Genomic DNA, 16,814 nt, shown 5'->3' on the forward strand with positions numbered 1-16,814 from the left:
GTTTTTCCTTTGCAAGTACTGAGTGACAGACACTGCCCCACTTAACTGGAGCTGAACAGTGAATAACACACACACAGGACACGTTCTAGTGGAGGATATAGGTAACAAGGGACCACAATGACAGATGGTGATAGAGGGATACTCAGAGAGGTGGGGTGACTGACCGGATATGTGTCTCTGAGCATCCAGCCCACAACCCCTGAATGCGACCATTTGTATGGAGCAGTAATGGCATCCCACAAGGTGTTTTTTGTTTGTTTGTTTGTTTTTCAGTTTTGTTTTAAAATCAATAGCTTGAGTGAGGAACCTTCCACCATCTCACGTCTCCATCATGTGAGTCTCCGTTGTCTGTGGCTTTTCCATTTTAGGTGGAGAAAATGTTTGATCCCAGCCCGGTTTCTCTCACCTGCTTCTGGAATACCATGGGTCAGGGCTGCAGAGCTGCTCAACAATTTGGTCTGAGCCCAACGTGAATAAGAAAAAAGTCCTGGGGCCAAGAGAGCTTTGTCACTCCCTGGCCAAATGAGGATTCCCTGTGGGGAGGGGCGCTGGCCTTTAGTGGGTGCTCAGCTGGAATGCCCATCTGTCGCTACGGGATCACCTCGGTCTGAGGGTGGAGGGGGTGCCGTGGGATCACTGGGTTTAAAGCCGTGGCCGCGATGGGACCCAAACACTGAGTAATGAGACCCTCGTGACTCGGGCTGTGAGCCGCAGTCTAATGAAGGGGCAAGCCTGCCTTGAAGTGTGTTATTTTTGTTTCCACTTTCAAAGGTCATGTTTGTGGCCCGTGTGTTCTAGGTGAGGAATTGTCCCTTCTTGGCCACACTTGAGCTAAAAGTAGGTGTGGGGGATGGGCAGCGAGACGTGGTGGAGGCTGACTCAACTCTGCCTGGACGGTCACTCCCACACTGTCCCCTGGAAGCTGGATGAGACGCCCTGCCCTTTCCCACCTGTCCCGCAGAAGGCTGAAGGGGGGCGGGCCAGGGTACCCCCTTGCCCAGGTCAGTGACGTGGGTAATGAAACAGCCCTCCAGGACTTCCCCTGCCCGCCGCCCGCAAAAAGCTGACCCTCCAGTGATTCCTGATGGAGATGTCACCGGTAACTTCCATCTCTCATTGGTATCCAGGGGGTGGGCTGGGATCCCAGAAGACAGTGCCTTCACTCCCTGTTGGTCACTTTGACATGACTGGACTATGGTGCCCAGAGCCCTGGGACAGCGCCACCTGGAAGGGTTCTGCCCAGTACTGCCAGGGGGCAGTGGGGACCCCGACACAGTGGCTCCTCCTAAAGGGTCCTCCCCCAGCGGCCTTCCCCACGCATCCTCCCTCCCTCCCTCATGGGCTCTTCCTCTCTGAAACTGCATCTTCTAGAGCTTTCCCCTGGTTTTGTGATTCATCCCCCCACTTTTGGGGGCAGCTACCCCGTTCCTGTTTCACTCGCGTGTTGTCAGGTCACTTCCTTGCAGCCCAGCCAGTGAGTCCTCCCCAGACGGCAGCCGCTAGGGAAGGCCTCCGTGGCCGGCCTGCTGGTGGACAGGCCCTCCGTTTGCCCAAGGGATCCACAGGCAGAAGACGGCACCTGCTGCAAGGTCCGCTGTCCACAGGCAGGTGCGGGCCAGCAGTGACCGACAAGGACCAGGACACTTCGGAAGCAGGGACAGAACTTCTCCCTCGACAGTGTGACGGCTCCAGCCCTGGAGGGGCCGGTGGGCACCCTCGGTTTGGATGTGACCCCGCATTCCACGTGTGCTGCTCTGAGGGTCCTTATGCCTGTCCCCTCCCCTGCCCAGCCAGGTGCGAGGTTGTAGTGTGTATGAGAATATCCAGAATCTCAGAAATGTAAAATAATGGGAAAATTGGTTTTTCAAGTTGGGGTGGAGGGCAGGGGACCCTCTTTCAGGCCATGAGATGCGGGCGGCTTCCTCCCTCCACGTGATGGAGACATGATGGAGAGCTGATGGCGGAGTGCAGCCCACCCTCATCCTGGCTGGAGACGGGAGGCCGGGTGGACTGCACACCACACACCACCCGCTCCAAGGGGCAGCTGGGCTGCCACCTGGGCTCTTACTTGCTAAGCTAACGAGGACTAGCCGAGGAGAGGGGGCATGAACCACCCAGCCTGCGCACCCAGCTTCCCTCCACACTGGCAGCTGGGAGGGTGGCTCTGGGGTTCCAGCCTTTCCATCGCTGCTCCTGGCTCCTGAGAAATGCCGTGGATTGGAGTCGGCCCACAGACCACATGCCTCAACGTCCCACGCCAGGGCCACTGCTGCTGCTCCTCTGTCCATGTGGACGGGGGCCTGAGCCACGGGCCCAGCACTCGAGTGTTCACTCCCCAAAATGAGGCAGCCTGGAAGGGGAGACCTGCCCGAGGTCACGGCCCACCAGCAGCAGCGTGAGGACAGGACCCTTGTCTGCTGCCCCTCACTTCTTAGCTGTCCGTCCAGCCCCTTCCTCAGCTTGTGGGTGGGGAGGGATCGCGGGGGGCGGGGGTGGCGCGAATCCTCTCAGCATCTCTCCCTTCCACCCCCCGCCCACCGCCCCATGCCCCGCCTGGTCCTGCCCCTGCCCCTGCCCCCACTCTGCTCCGGGCTCCAGGCTTGGGCTTGCAGGACTGAGCTTGGCTCCTTCTTGGGGTCTTGGCGGAGAAAGTGCAAAGCAGCAGTTCCCTCCACAAAGCCGCACTGTTCTCAGCAAATCCTCCCAGGAGCGGGATGCATTTTTTTCAAATGATTCAGCAGCACGTGAATGGGAAGGGCCCGAGCCCAAGGCTTTGGAGACCGTGACCAAGGCCTCTGGCATGAGATCCTGCTAGGCCCGCAGGGAAAAGGGGGGAAAGGTGGTGGGGCTTGAGTCAGGGGTCCTATCTGGGTCCTGGGGGTGTTGGGCGGGGAGTGCTGCAGCTTCTGTCTGCATCACCAAGGCGCTTTTAGAGATGTTTCCCTCCTGCTCCCAAGGGGAGCCAAAGCAAAGGGCCAGGAAATGGAGATGGGAGAGCTGGTCTCCATGGAGACGGGGCATCCAGTGGACAACGGCTCACGTGTACGTGCTAGAATCTTGAACAGCACTGGGCAGGCCTGGCAGATCCCCAGGTACCGGGCTCATGGGCAGCGTGGACCAGGGCTGAGGCTGTATTGCTGTTTCCTGTTGTCTGTCCTGCACCCTTCACTCTCCCTGCCCCACCCTCCACTCCTGAAAAAACACATCTGCTCTGAGCAGTTGTCATTCCAGGCGTTTTTGACCCTGGCCTGAGTCACGCTGGCCAAGTCTTGCCCTCACACTGGACACCACAGCCCTGCCGCGGACATCTGTTGGCTCCTGGGGTTGGGGAGGTTTGGGGGACCTGAGGGTGGGTCTGGTCTCTCACAGCTGCTACAGGGATGGAAGAAGCCCTCGGTTCCCTGCAGCATCACAGGGCTGTTTTTAATTACTTCATTTCCCTGAAAGCGGATTCGGAGGAGGTCTGCTCCACCCCTGGCTGAACAGGGCCTGGCATTGAGGCCAGGGAAGGCAGAGCTGAGTGCCTGGGGAGAGCCCCCAGGGTCATGTCCACCATGGGGCAGCTGGAAAGGTGAAGGCTGGGTGCACAGTGAGGTCAGAGGGGCAGGTGGGGCTGGATGCTCCCACGGCCTTCTGGGCACCAGGCCAGCGCTGACGCCATGCATTCCTTGTGACATCTCCCAGGCTGCTCAGCCACATCCCGTTTCCACGTGCTGTTCTGTAGGGAGGGGCGTGGCCCCGAAACCTGGGGAGTCCCAGTGGTCTGCAGTCCATGTGAGCACGACCCTCTTTCTAAATCATCATCCACCCGCCCCCTGCCCCTGTAGCTGGTGCGGTCTGCCCCCCACCCCAAAGAAGCAGATGCAGCCCATTGCAAAGGCTCACAGTGTCTTTACCGTGCTCCCCACAGCCCACTGAGATGGTTTAGTGACTTGTAAGCGGTTAGGGATCCCTCAGTAATCCAGAGCAGGGCTCTGAAAGATATGATCACTTCATTACAGCTTTCATGGGGCAGAGCAGCAGGCTGTGTGTCTGGGGTGTAGACGCAGGAAGCGGGGCACCCCTCATGTTCTGACTCTACCCTTAAGAGTTAGTGGTGGCTGGGATGGAGGCCCCCCAGTCCACCCTCCACTGGGACTTGGGGCAAGTTCATCAAAATTCAAAGGTTAGGGGGCCTCCGCCAGGTCAACCAGCCATACAGTGTCACTGTGTCCACCCTAAAGGGACAAGAGACTCATCCCAAGAGGCAGCCTCGGGATGTAGCTGCAGGCATTCAGCGAGGACTTTGGTAGCTCTGTGATTTGAGGGTGTAGACGTCTACCCTCGCGCTGCCCCTTCTCCGGAGAGTGTAGACAAGAGTGTGCAACCCTCCAGCCCTCCCCAAGTACCCCAGCAGTGCAGAGCACACCTGGAGAGCTGGGGGTTCGAAGCCTGGCCTGGAGTAAGTGGGGCCTGGGTCTCGTGTGGGACAAAATCGTTGCTTTCTGAATTCCTCTGAAATGGTTGGCGTGTAGTTTTTCCCAGAGACAAGGAAACGGACCAAGTGACCCTCTACTCTCAAACCGGGGCTCGCATTCCAGGCACAGCAGCAGAGTGGCCCCCACCCACTCTTGATTGGGGCCAGTAGGGTCTTTGGCAAATGTGCCGGCCAGTCGAAAGCCCCTGACCTCTCCCGCACAGCGGATGGCTTTGAGACCCTGTGCCCCTCACCAGAGGGACCACTGGGCATTTTCCATGAGGCCGTGACCAGGACTGAAGAGCAGGGCGGCGAGGTCCGTGTTGATGCCTGTCTCGCTGGGCGCCCCTTCCAGATCTCAGCTGGAGGCTGCAGTAGGTGGGTGGGGAGGTGACTGTGGCCTCTGCTGCTGCTGAGGCACTCTTGCCACCCTGAGTCAGTGCATACACATAAGGCTCACATGGTTCAGGGTTTTGACCTTGTATTTAGATGGATGTTTTCCCGAATCCTGGAGATTCCCGCACCTGTTGCAGGCAGACTCGTGATTTTTCCCTGAGCCGGAAGCTCTGCCTGGGCAGGCTTTAGGGTCTGGGGATTCTGGGGTGTTGAGTGTGTTGGTGCAAGGCCGTGAATGTCTAAAAGTCAGAGTCCTGACATCCACAGCTTTACCGTGCTCTGGGGTCGGGAGCCCACGCCGAGCTGCGTGGCCCCGTTGGGAAAGGTCCTACAGGATACATTCGTACGTGTAGCATATGGCATTCCTCTGGAGAGAAGTTGGGCCCGTGGTAAGACAAGATAATTCAGTTTATTTCAGTGTGACATAAATGAACTTCTGACAGGCAGTTCTCTTTCAGGGCCGGGCTCCCCCATAGACTATGTCCTTGGTGTTAATCTCCATTGCTTCCCCAATAAGGTCTGCAGACACATGAGCACTGAGATGTTGGCGGGGTGTGGGAGAGACTTAAATCGGCCTGGGTTGGTCGAGTATGCAGCTCCTCTGGCCCGGCCATGGCCACAGGGTATGCTGAGGACACCCCAGGTTTCCTGCCAGCCTCCTCCCTGTCCCCTCCCCCCAGGGCAGTGGCACAGTCTGGCCTCCGTTGGTTTTGCCTGGGCTGTTGTCATCTCTCGGAGTCTGAACATAGCCTGTGTTCTTTGGATCGTCGTCCACAACCTTGACTTTCCACCCACCCCGTTCTTTTCCATCCCAAATCTGGCTGGGCGGACTAGGGATTGTTTTTGCAGGCTCCTAGTGGGGGAAGTGACGTCATGTGGTGTCCACAGCCTGAGGGGTGGGGCCAGGGGCTCTGCGGTTGCTTGTGCTTTGAATTAAGTCCACGGCTGTGCATTCCAGTAGCCAACATCTGACAGTGAATTCATCAGCCAGTGTATCACCCTTGATCTCAAACCCAGATGTTGTGTTAACGGCAGAAGAGAAAGAAGAAACAATCTGAGCAGCCCAGGGAGAGGCCATCATTTTTGCGACCGAAGCGGTTAGAGCAGGAATCTTTATAAAGACTCTCCCTCCTACAGTTGCCTCCGGTTCTCCAGGGGCAGGATGGTGGAGCAGGGCTGCTCACTCATGGGGGTGGACAGGACCTAGGCTGATCTCCCAACCCAGGGCCAAACACCAGGCCCAGCATGCAGTGGGCGTTTGGTAAACATGAGTCCATGCCTCCATTTTAACTTCTTCCCAGATTCTTTGGGTCTCTTTGCTTCTCCCCAGCCCTGTCCTTTAAATGGCCTGGGACTCAGAGAGGCCCATCCCTCACTTGGAGTGGCCCCCAGTCTGGAGCTCAGGGTTATGCCCATTGCGCTAGGTGCAGGGAACACATTTCTGAAAGCTCTTCTTGCCGCCTCCTCTGTCTGCCACTGGCAGTTGGGAAGAGTGTGCTTCTTGGTTTTCCTGTCCATCATCTATCTTCATGCCCGGGTTTGATCTCCTCGAAGGCAGACACTGTTACTGAAAACCTTTCCACACCTTACCCGTTTTTCCCTTTGGGCAACAGGAGGGGGCCCATGCTTTTTGGATTTATACTTAAAAGGCAGTCCGACTCGGAACCCTGAGCTTGGCATGGAAGACAGTCCCCACTCTGGCTCATGCCGGGGGCCGAAAGCTGAGGGTCGGGATGTCCGCAGCCGAGTTGGCTGGGGTCCGCCGTGCTGCTGCCCCGCCCTCCCTCCCTTGTGGGGCCCCTCAGGTCTCCTATCTGTAACTTGCCTGTGGGAGCCTCTGGCTGTGATCAATTCATCAGCCAATGCTTTGCCTGTGTCCCCCTGCCCCACCCCATGCAGAGTGGTGCTGAGCCCAGATGGTAGCGCTGTGGATCCCTGGCACCCACGTGGACAGGTGTGTGCCCAGCATTTCTCTTTCATGGTTGGAGGGTGTTAACACTTTGGGGAAGGTTTCCATAGAACTGGGCTTTGTTTCCTCTCTTGCTTCACTTTCTTTCCTTCCATTTCTCTCTTTTTTTAATTTTTATTTGTTTATTCATTTATTTTTGGCTGCATTGGGTCTTCGTTGCTGCACGTGGGCTTTCTCTATTTGTGGTGAGCAGGGGCTGCTCTTCGATGCAGTGCACAGGCTTCCCACTGCAGTGGTTTCTCTTGTTGCGGAGCATGGGCTCTAAGCGCACAGGCTTCAGTAGTTGTGGCACGTGGGCTCAGTAGTTGTGGCACGTGGGCCAGTAGTTGTGGCACGTGGGCTCAGTAGTTGTGGCGCACGGGCTTAGTTGCTCCGCGGCATGTGGGATCTTCCCGGACAAGGGATCGAACCCGTGTCCCCTGCATTGGCAGGTGGATTCTCAACCACTGCGCCACCAGGGAAGTCCCCGAGGTGCTGTGTTTGTTCTGTCCTGAGCTACACCTGCATCGTGTGTCAGGTACCGCGTCACGTGCCCCCCCATCTCTTAGTCCTCCCACACCTTGATGGTGTGCAGATACTGGCGGCGGTGTCTCCATTTCCAATGTGAGCAGCTTAGTCCCAGGGAGGTCAGGGAACTTCCCTGAGGCTACACAGCAGGGAGGGGCTACAGCAGGATGGAGCCCCTCTGCTGCCCCCTTTCAATTAAGAACTCAGACTGCCTGGGAGCCTTAGGAGCTTTTATAAGAGAAAAATGCATGGACCTTGATGTGTGGAATGGAATGGAGTCTCTTGGCTGTTTGGGAGTAGTTTTTGCTTCTTTTCTTTTCTTTTTTTTTAATTTTATTGAAGTATAGTTGATTTACAATGTTGTTAATTTCTGCTGCACAGCAAAGTGATTCAGTTATACATATATATATATTCTTTTTCATATTCTTTTCCATTATGATTTATCACAGGATATGGAATATACTTCCCTGGGCTCTACAGTAGGACCTTGTTGTTTATCCATCCTGTATATAATAGTTTGCATCTGCTAATCCCAACCTCCCAATCCTTCCCCACCTCCCCCTTGGCAACCACAAGTCTGTTCTCTATGTCTGTGAGTCTGTTTCTGTTTCATAAATAAGTTCATTTGTGTCATATTTTAGATTCCACATATAAGTGATATCATATGATATTTGTCTTTCTCTTTCTGACTTCGCTTAGTATGATCATCTCTAGGTCTATCCATGTTGCTGCAAATGGCATTACTTCATTCTTTTTATGGCTGCGTAGTACTCCATTGTATATATGTACCACATCTTCTTTATCCATTCATCTGTCGATGGACATTCAGATTGTTTCCATGTCTTGGCTGTTGTGAATAGTGCTACTATGAATATAAGGGTGCTTTTATTGTTTGTTTGGTTTTTTTTGGCTGCATTGGGTCCTTGTTGCTGCACATGAGCTTTTCTCTAGTTGCAGCTAGTGGGGGCTTTTCTTCGTTGTGGTGCATGGGCTTCTCATTGGGTGGCTTCTCTTGTTGCAGAGCATGGGCTCTATGTGCGTGGGCTTCAGTAGTTGTGGCACTCGGGCTCAGTAGTTGTGGCTCACGGGCTCTAGAGCATAGGGTCAGTAGTTGTGGCACATGGGTTTAGTTGCTCCGTGGCATGTGGGATCTTCCCAGACCAGGGCTTGAACCCGTGTCCTCTGCATTGACAGGCGGATTCTTAACCACTGTGCCACCAGGGAAGCCCAGGGGTGCTTGTATCTTTTTGAATTATAGTTTTCTCCAGATATATGCCCAAGAGTGGGATTGCTCGATCATATGGCAACTCTATTTTTAGTTTTTTGAGGAACCTCCATACTGTTTTCCATAGTGGCTGCACCAATTTACATTCCCACCAACAGTGTAGGGGGGTTCCCTTTTCTCCACACCCTTTCCAGCATTTGTTATTTTAGACTTTTTAATGATGGCCATTCTGACTGATGTGCAGTGGTACCTCATTGTAGTTTTGACTTTTTGCTTATTTTCTAATGGCCAGCAGTGTGTTTATTGATCACCTATAATGCAGTAAGCATTGTGCAGGGTGCTGGACCTCAGAAAAGCAGTGCCAAAAAGTTCCAAAAAGCATGCAGAATTAGGTGTACCATAGTAAAATCTGGCAGCATTGCTCCTTTTAGAACTGTTATCTCCTTTGGATGTTCCTGGTTCATTTGATATCATGAGCTGAGGATGATGCTGCGGAAGAGCAAACTTATGACAGGACTAATCTGTTTACTGATTCGCATAAACACTTTTTTTTTTTTTTTTTTTTGTGGTACGCGGGCCTCTCACTGTTGTGGCCTCTCCCGTTGTGGAGCATAGGCTCCGGACATGCAAGCTCAGTGGCCATGGCTCACGGGCCCAGCCGCTCCGTGGCATGTGGGATCCTCCCAGACCGGGGTACGAACCCGTGCCCCTGCATAGGCAGGCGGACTGTCAACCACTGCGCCACCAGGGAAGCCCTCGCATAAACACTTTTTTGTGCAGCATTGCAATAAGGTATAGATGAGGCAGGTCGTAAGAGGGACCAAGACAAACCTAACCTGTGCTGCCATCCAAGTATCTCAGGGTCAGCTCAGCAAATAGTGAGCCCTAACTGTTCTGTGGTTAGAGCGTAGCTTCTATCTGTTAGAAGCTCCCAGGGCCCTGAGCAGACGGGTACCGATGTTTACAGCAGAGTGGATGAGAGATGTGGAATATACCAAGTGCTACGGGAGGACAGGATTTCCCAGAGGGAAGATGGGGAAGGGCTATTTCAGCTGGGTCTTGAAGGATGAATGGAAGTTCTCCAGAGAGAGGGAGATGGCATTCAAGGCAGAAGAAACTTGCCTGTCTAGAGGTATGGACACCCCTGGGCAGGTTCAGATTCAGGGAGTATTATGGACTGGTGGAACAGCAAGAGGGGGGGACCACCACGGCAGTCGAAATAGTCACTGGCTGGCACCAGGTTGCACAGGGTCTTCTGTTTTAGACAAGGGCAGTGTGCCGCCGAAAAAGATGTTTGAACTGGACAGGACGGGACTCAGAAAAGATAACATGTGCTGGGGAGGGAGGATGGGTGGGGCGTGGGAGGAGACGCTGGGATCAGGTTGACCAGCTACCAAGGGCAAGGCCCTCTGTTCTAGGGTGGCATTTCCTAGATGTGGCTTTGTAGGTTGGGGCCTGGCTCAGCCTGGGAAACAGGAACCTGTGGCCTTGGCCAGTCATGACTCAGCGCCGACAGAAGAAAAAATAAGGATGGGTTTGGGCCTGGGTGGGGCGCTGGGGCTGTGGCGTGGGGCTCTGGTGCCAGGCTGGGATCCAGAGCGCATTTCAGGGGTCCAGGGGGATGGGCACAGATGGAGATCCGTGTGCCTGGGCCTCCCTGCTCTACAGGAAAAGACAGCCCTGCCTGGGGGCTCTGAGATTCCAGCTGCCCATTGGGGAGTGGAGGTGGGAGGCTCCTCTGAGCCTGTCTGCTCCTTGTTTCTTTCTTCTGCTCACACCCACGTGACCCTCATCCAGCGTGACCCTGAACAGCCGAATCTTGGAGGACAAAGCTTTTAAAGCCGTTAAAACAGGCCGTGCCACCAGCTGATAAGCCTCAAAATGAAAAAAGGGAGGGCTCTGCCCAAGTGACAGGGTGAACTGCTGATCCGCGCCCCGTCAGGTTATGGGTTGGAGCAGAGTCTTGGCTTAATTGCTAGTAGGAAACCCTGGGGTGCATGGCCCCCGAGCAGCCTCAGGCCCCAGGGAACATTCCGGAACCTTCCCAGCCTGACCTCTTCCCCTCTCCTTCATCTCGTGTCACGTTCCAGGATCATCCTTCTTTCTGTTTGGTCTTTTTCCTCGGCATTTGTCCCTTATGTCTGCTAGAGATGCTCTTAAATGTCTCCTCCCCCCATTCAACAGTTAAAATGTTCAACCTTCCTCTGCTGTGCCTCTGATAGAATATGTGTTATTACAGAGAATCATCCCTGCGACATCTCTCAGGGACACGTTGAGGACAGATTAGGAGGCTGACAAGATAGACCTTTTAGATGGAAGACCCCCAACCTAAATATGATGGGGCCCCTCGTAGGTAGGTAACTCCCCCTCTGCCTTCAGCCCAAGAGAGCCTGACTGCCAGTAGGCTATAGGGGGTGGGAACTCTCACCATCCTTAACTGCGTGATCAGGATTGCAGACCAGTCAGTGTGCTTCTCTGCTTCCCTAGCCACAGATACATACACACTGGGGAGGAAGAAGAAAAGCCTCAGAGCACTCAAGCATGACATCAACAGCGAGCTGTTGTTCAAATCAGTGACGGCCCCAGCAGCCCCCCGTCGTGAGGGACGAGAGCTTCTGCTCTGGGGCTCTGTCGACAGAGGGCTCTAGCTTCACTCCTGGTCATCCCCCTCGGGATGGAGTCCGATGCTGTACCCAGGGCTGGGGTCATCTTGCCCCTCACCTCCCACCTCCCTGCTGCCCCTTGCCCCCTCCTTAGAGCCAGGACAGTCTTTCGGGGACTCTGCTCACCTCTCTGTCTTTGTTTTGCAGTGATCAGGGCCAAAGCCGTCAGTGAGAAGGAGGTGGACTCCGGGAATGACATCTACGGCAACCCCATCAAGCGGATTCAGTATGAGATCAAGCAAATAAAGGTAACGGCGACTGTCCCTGGGTTGCTGCATTGGGCAGAGCTGTGGGAGGTTTGGGAGCAGGGCCGGGGACCAGGCGGGGCTCTCCCACCTTCTCAGTGCACCACTGGGTCCCTAGGACTCGGTCCAGCCACCTCTGAGGCAGACAGCTAGGAGCAAGGGCATCAAGCCACAAGTGGATCTGATTTTCCTTAATCCGTAAATGCTGAGAAGTTGTGTGGGCATGGTCTGTTCCCATCAGCTAGGTTATTTCAGAAATGTGTTATCTTCATGAGCCTCAGCCTTAAGGTACCAAGTTCACAGCATCTGTGGAACGTTCTGTGAGTGCCTCTTCACCTCTCCATGGCGGGTTCAGAGGCAGTGGGAACTTGGCTGTTGCCTCTGGGAGCCCACGACCAATGCGAGAGCAGATGACCGAATTCCCCCAAACTGCAGGTGGGCTCTAGTCTTGCCTGGTTAGCTTTATGTTCTAAGAGGAGGGGGGATTTGGAGAGAGGAGGACGCCTGTGGACAGGTGTGCTAGGGACAACTTCCTGAGAGAGGGGAGTTGAGGAAGAAATGGACATGGCAGCCTGGCCGGTGACGGAGAAGATGCTTCGCCGGGGGAGGGGAGGGACGGGAGGCATTGGGGGCTGCAGACCGAGGGGGTGGTGGCATTTGTTAGGTTTTCAGAATGGTGGTTGTGTTCAAGGTCATATGGCAAGGAGCCCGTATTTGGGAGGGAGGGAGAGAGGGGAGGACGTGGTGGGGAGGGGGGGAGGACGTTGGGGGGAGGTTGGGAAGACAGGACCAGTGCTGATGGAAGGTTATTGTTGTTGACAATAACTAACTTGGTCTATAAGAGGGAAGAAGATTCTAGGCTCCAGCTGGAGGAACAGCTTTTCGACCTGGTTAGTAGTTGTGGCCATCCATATTTAATTTTGTTACAAAAATAAAAAATAGAACATAAATGTTACCAGAAGGTCAAAGAAATGCTTAATCATTGCGCCTGTGTCATTTAAAGAGGTGACCCAGTGTCTCAGTGCCTACACCTCTATTTATGAAGCGGGAAGGACAGCTATCTCTGCTCTCACGACTTATTGAGGGGTCGTGAGAAGGCAGGTGTTGACAGCAAGGAAGCACTTTCAGCCCTTTGGTGACAGACGTCATTTATAACCTTTCTTGGCATGAGTTGGGGTGTAGCTCTTGCAAAGCCAGTTCATCGTGACATTGGGATGACCCTGTTCCATTTGAGTTTGCTTGTTGAAACTCTTCCCCCCAAAACCAAGCAACGCCATTAATCTCGGTTTAGCCACAGTAAGAGTCCTGATGCAGTTCGTGCGGAATCGTGGAGCCCGCGTGTCTGTGATCTACAGCCGTGTTTAACCTCCTCTGTTGTGTGGTCCTGGCGCATGCGTGCGCTCCCCTTTCCATTACCCCCACCCCCGCTCACCTGGCTTCCAGCAGCCTGCACCCCCAAAACTGGTGTGGAGGGCAGTTCTCAGGCCACACTCAGGCCACTGCCTGTCACTGTCCCCGATGGGGCCACAGGAGCTCCTTGGCTGTGGCTTTCTCACTTCCTGCCCGGGCACTGGAACAATGCACCCCTTCACCTGGGCAGCAGGTCTGTTCCCAAGAGGCTGTAAGAAAATCACAAGTTGAAAAGTCAAACTCCACTTGCCCAAGGAGTTCATCCTAACTGAGAGGTGCCTCTCCGCTCGGGTTCCCATCAAGTAGCCAGTGCTTAAAATTCCTGGAAATACACAAAAGTGGTGATCCTCCGTGATGGGTCAGAATCACCTGGAGATACATAAGCCCCTCCCCAGGGATTCTGAGATGACTTCACAGGTGGTAGGGAGAGCAGGTGTGTTATCTGAGGCGGGTCCCTCTGGATGACAGTCTCATGCCCAGCCTGGTGACAACTGCCACACTAAGAAGTAAATCAGAGCGACTCCAGGGAATCCTGTGCATTAGGAATGGTCGTCTTCTAATCTGTCTCACTGGTACATCTCCATCCCCTTTTCCCTGTTGGCAGTACCAGGGGTGCAGGTTGGGGCGCCCCGCCGTGTTCGGGATGGGAACGTCGCTGTGCCGCCCAATTCGTTTACGTTCCTCATCCTCCTCTTTCCAGATGTTCAAGGGACCTGACGAGGACATAGAGTTTATCTACACGGCCCCCTCCTCTGCGGTGTGTGGGGTCTCGCTGGACATTGGAGGAAAGAAGGAGTATCTCATTGCAGGTGTGTATGTGGATATGGGCATGGAACGTTCTTAGAGACCGTCCAGGGGCGGGGAGGCAGGGCGGCTCGAAGTGGAACAGAGCCCTGACGATACGCACAGTGCTATTCGGAAGTCTCGGGGATTCCCTGCCTAATGCCCGTCAGAGAAGTAGTGAATTTCCTCCCGTCCTAGGCATTCCCCTTGTTAGAATAGTGGAACCAATGTGACTTAATGGGAAGGAACAAAGTAAACCGGTATTCATAGGAAATGTGAGGTCAGGTGGACTCAAAAGAGGTGAGATGCTGGAAGTGCTCAAGCCTGGACAGGAGGCGGGGAAGGAGAGTGGAAACCTCATTTTAAATCTCTTGATATTATTATGCTCTCTACTCACCTGCTGCTTTGTTCATTGTATCCCTCTTTTTTTTACTGTGATAAAATATATATAACATAAAATTTACCACTTTAGCCATTTTTAGGTGGACAGTTCAGTGGCATGAAGCACATTCACATTGTTGTACAACCATCACCACCATCTATCTCCAGAACTTTCACCTTCCCAAACTGAAACTCCATGCCTGTTAAACTCCCCCTCGCCCCAGCCCTGGCCATCTCCATTCTGCTTTCTGTCTCGGTGAATCTGACTCCTCTAGGGACCTCATAAAAGTGGACTCCTACAGCGTTTGCCCTTTTGTGATGGGCTGATTTCACTGCGCATAATGTTCTCAGGGGTCAGCCATGTTGCAGCAAATGTCAGAATTTCCTCCTTTTTTAAGGCTGAATAATACTCTGTTGTGTGGATAGACCACATTTTGTCTATCACTGCATCTCTTTTAAAAGTTATACTCTTTTATTCTTACATAAAATGATTTCCCTTTACTTCTTTCTCCTGCCTCCTCTGCCCACCCACCTAGGCTTCCCCCCGCCAGAGTCCAGAGCAGGTGTCCTCATAATCAGCACTATCGACATTTGAGACTAGATCATTCTTTGTTGGGGGGCTTTTCCTATGCATGTAGGATATTTAGCTACATCCGTGGCTTCTACCCACTAATTGCTGTAACATCCTCCCCCCAGTCGTGGCGTCTCCGACATCACCAAATGTTCCCGGGGTGGGGGCAGAATCACCCCAAGTTGAGACCCCCCACCCCGGTCTAACAGAACCTCCACTGATGCTGTAAATGCTGTGCCCGTGCGGTCCGGTATGGCCGCCACGAACCACACGTGGCTGCTGAGCACTTGAGCTGTGGCTGGTGCAACTGAGGTGCTGGGGCTTTCATTTTACTTCATTGCAATCGATTTAAATGTAAATGTGAACAGCCATCTGCAGCTGGTGGCCCCTATACTGGCCGGTGCTGTCTGGGTCAGCCAAGGAACCTCACTGTCCTCTCCTAGGGAAAGTAGGAGTCAGATCACACACTTAAGAAAAAAGAAGAGACAGGACACCTCCCCTAGACCGACATCCTATTTTGTTCCCCAAATCCCAATTTAATCATAAAATTAATTCCAAGTCCAAATCTCCATGATTTGGGGGATTTTCTTCCGTCCAGGTTATTCACATATTTCGACACATGTTTGGCGGGTGCCCACTGGGTGCCTAGCTCTGTGCTCGGCATGGCAGGAAGTTCAGGAAGAGAGATCGTGGGGCCCTGCTGTTCAGGAAGCCCATGTTCCCACCTGGGGGGGACAGGAGAAGAAGTTAAAGAAAGTAAGATAAGTTTCACACGTGGGGAAATGTGAATAGTGAGTGAATGCTTAAAAGGTACAAAGAGGCAGAGACCCTAGCAGGTGCCAGGGCCCAGAAGATGTAGTGTCGGGAGAAGGTACTGACCTTGGCCGTGCAAGGGCGGTGCTGCAGGGAGGGAGGTGCAGCGGGGCCAAGGAGGCTTCTGGAATCTCTCCTTGGACAAGTACCTCCCTCCCTTCCACAAAATGCTCACATCCAGCACCTGCTTCCGTGAGTTTCTTTGTCAGTACCTCAAGACTTTTGTCCCTCTCCTTGGGGATAATGGGAGATTTTTTCCTTCCTTTATAGGCTCTTCTGAACTTCCTAAATGTTTTATTTTGAGCACCTATTATTTTTTGACATCTTTATTGAGATATAATTCACACAGCATACAATTCACCCATTTAAAGTGTATAATTCAAGGGTCTGGGTGTATTTACAGAGGTGTGCAACCATCAGCACAATCAAAAAGAAACCCTATACCTATTAGCTATTACCTTCCTAACCCCCATTCTCCCCTGACCCCAGCTCGCAGCAACTACTAATGTTTCTTTGTAGGTTTCTTTACTCTGGACTTTCTTACGAATGGAATCATGTAACATATGGTCCTTTGTGTCTGGCTTCTTTCAGCATAATGTTTTTTAAAGTTTGTAATGTTTTTAATGTTTTGTTCATGTTGTAACATGTATCAGAACTTCACTCCTTTTTATGGCCGAATAATATTCCACGGGATGGATGTACTACATTTTGCCTATCCATTCAGCATTTCACTGGGGTAGTTTCTGCCTTTTGTCTATTATGAGCAATGCTGCTCTGTACATGTGTGTGCCAGTTTTTGCCTGGACGTGTGTTTTCATTTCTCTTGGGTAGATACTTAGGAGTGGAACTGCAGGACCTACGGTGACTCTGTGTTTCACCATTTGAGGAACTGACAGACTGTTTTACAAAACAGCTGCACCATTTCACATTTGCAGTATCTACTGTTTTTACAGTAGGAAAGATAAGTGGATGAGGAGAAAATCACAATGCAGAGAGCTGACAACCGGACTGTGACATCACAGTAGCACAGGAAATGGCACTGGCGGAGACACACCTGGCTTAGGGACCTTATTGCCCTAGCAAATCAAAGGCTTCTAATTTCCTGTGTCCTTTTTTTGTCCTTGTCTCTAACACCCTTTAAAATGAGAGCCTCAGCCGTCCTGCTGGGTCTCCACACTGCCCTCTAAGGGCTGTCTGGCCAAACTGCAGAGCTGCCGAAGCCCTTATTCAAGGAGAGAGAGCCTGCATCCTGTCGTGGGCGGCTCCTGGTGGAAAAGCGACCTCAGTGTGGGCTAGGACCTGCTTCCAGACATGCCCAGCTGAATCCTTACCCACGCTGAGGCTCTGTCTTAAAGGCCTCTACATCAGGCTTCACCAGCTCCCTGTTAATTGAAA

The 16,814-nt window shown here is 53.1% G+C and overlaps 1 protein-coding gene and 1 long non-coding RNA gene across 3 annotated transcripts in view; both read left to right on the top strand.

The window, feature by feature from the left end:
* Positions 1–16,814, top strand: part of TIMP2 (TIMP metallopeptidase inhibitor 2) — a 51,108-nt gene that overhangs the window by 25,169 nt on the left and 9,125 nt on the right. Inside the window, exons 2-3 of the mRNA XM_082603100.1 lie at positions 11,364–11,464; positions 13,572–13,680. Of these exons, the coding sequence (XP_082459226.1) occupies positions 11,364–11,464; positions 13,572–13,680 (210 nt within the window). The remainder of the gene's footprint in view (positions 1–11,363; positions 11,465–13,571; positions 13,681–16,814) is intronic.
* On the top strand, positions 128–11,357 carry LOC309793004. Of its 2 annotated transcripts, XR_014291848.1 has the most exons (4): positions 128–333; positions 799–3,092; positions 10,793–10,906; positions 11,041–11,357. It is a non-coding gene; the product is annotated as an uncharacterized lncRNA (long non-coding RNA). The 2 variants fall into 2 exon arrangements; XR_014291849.1 differs by lacking the exon at positions 128–333 and having other exon boundaries at positions 380–3,092.

The sequence above is a fragment of the Mesoplodon mirus genome (assembly GCF_964341445.2).
Source record: "Mesoplodon mirus genome assembly, chromosome: 18".
Taxonomy (NCBI): Eukaryota; Metazoa; Chordata; class Mammalia; order Artiodactyla; family Ziphiidae; genus Mesoplodon; species Mesoplodon mirus.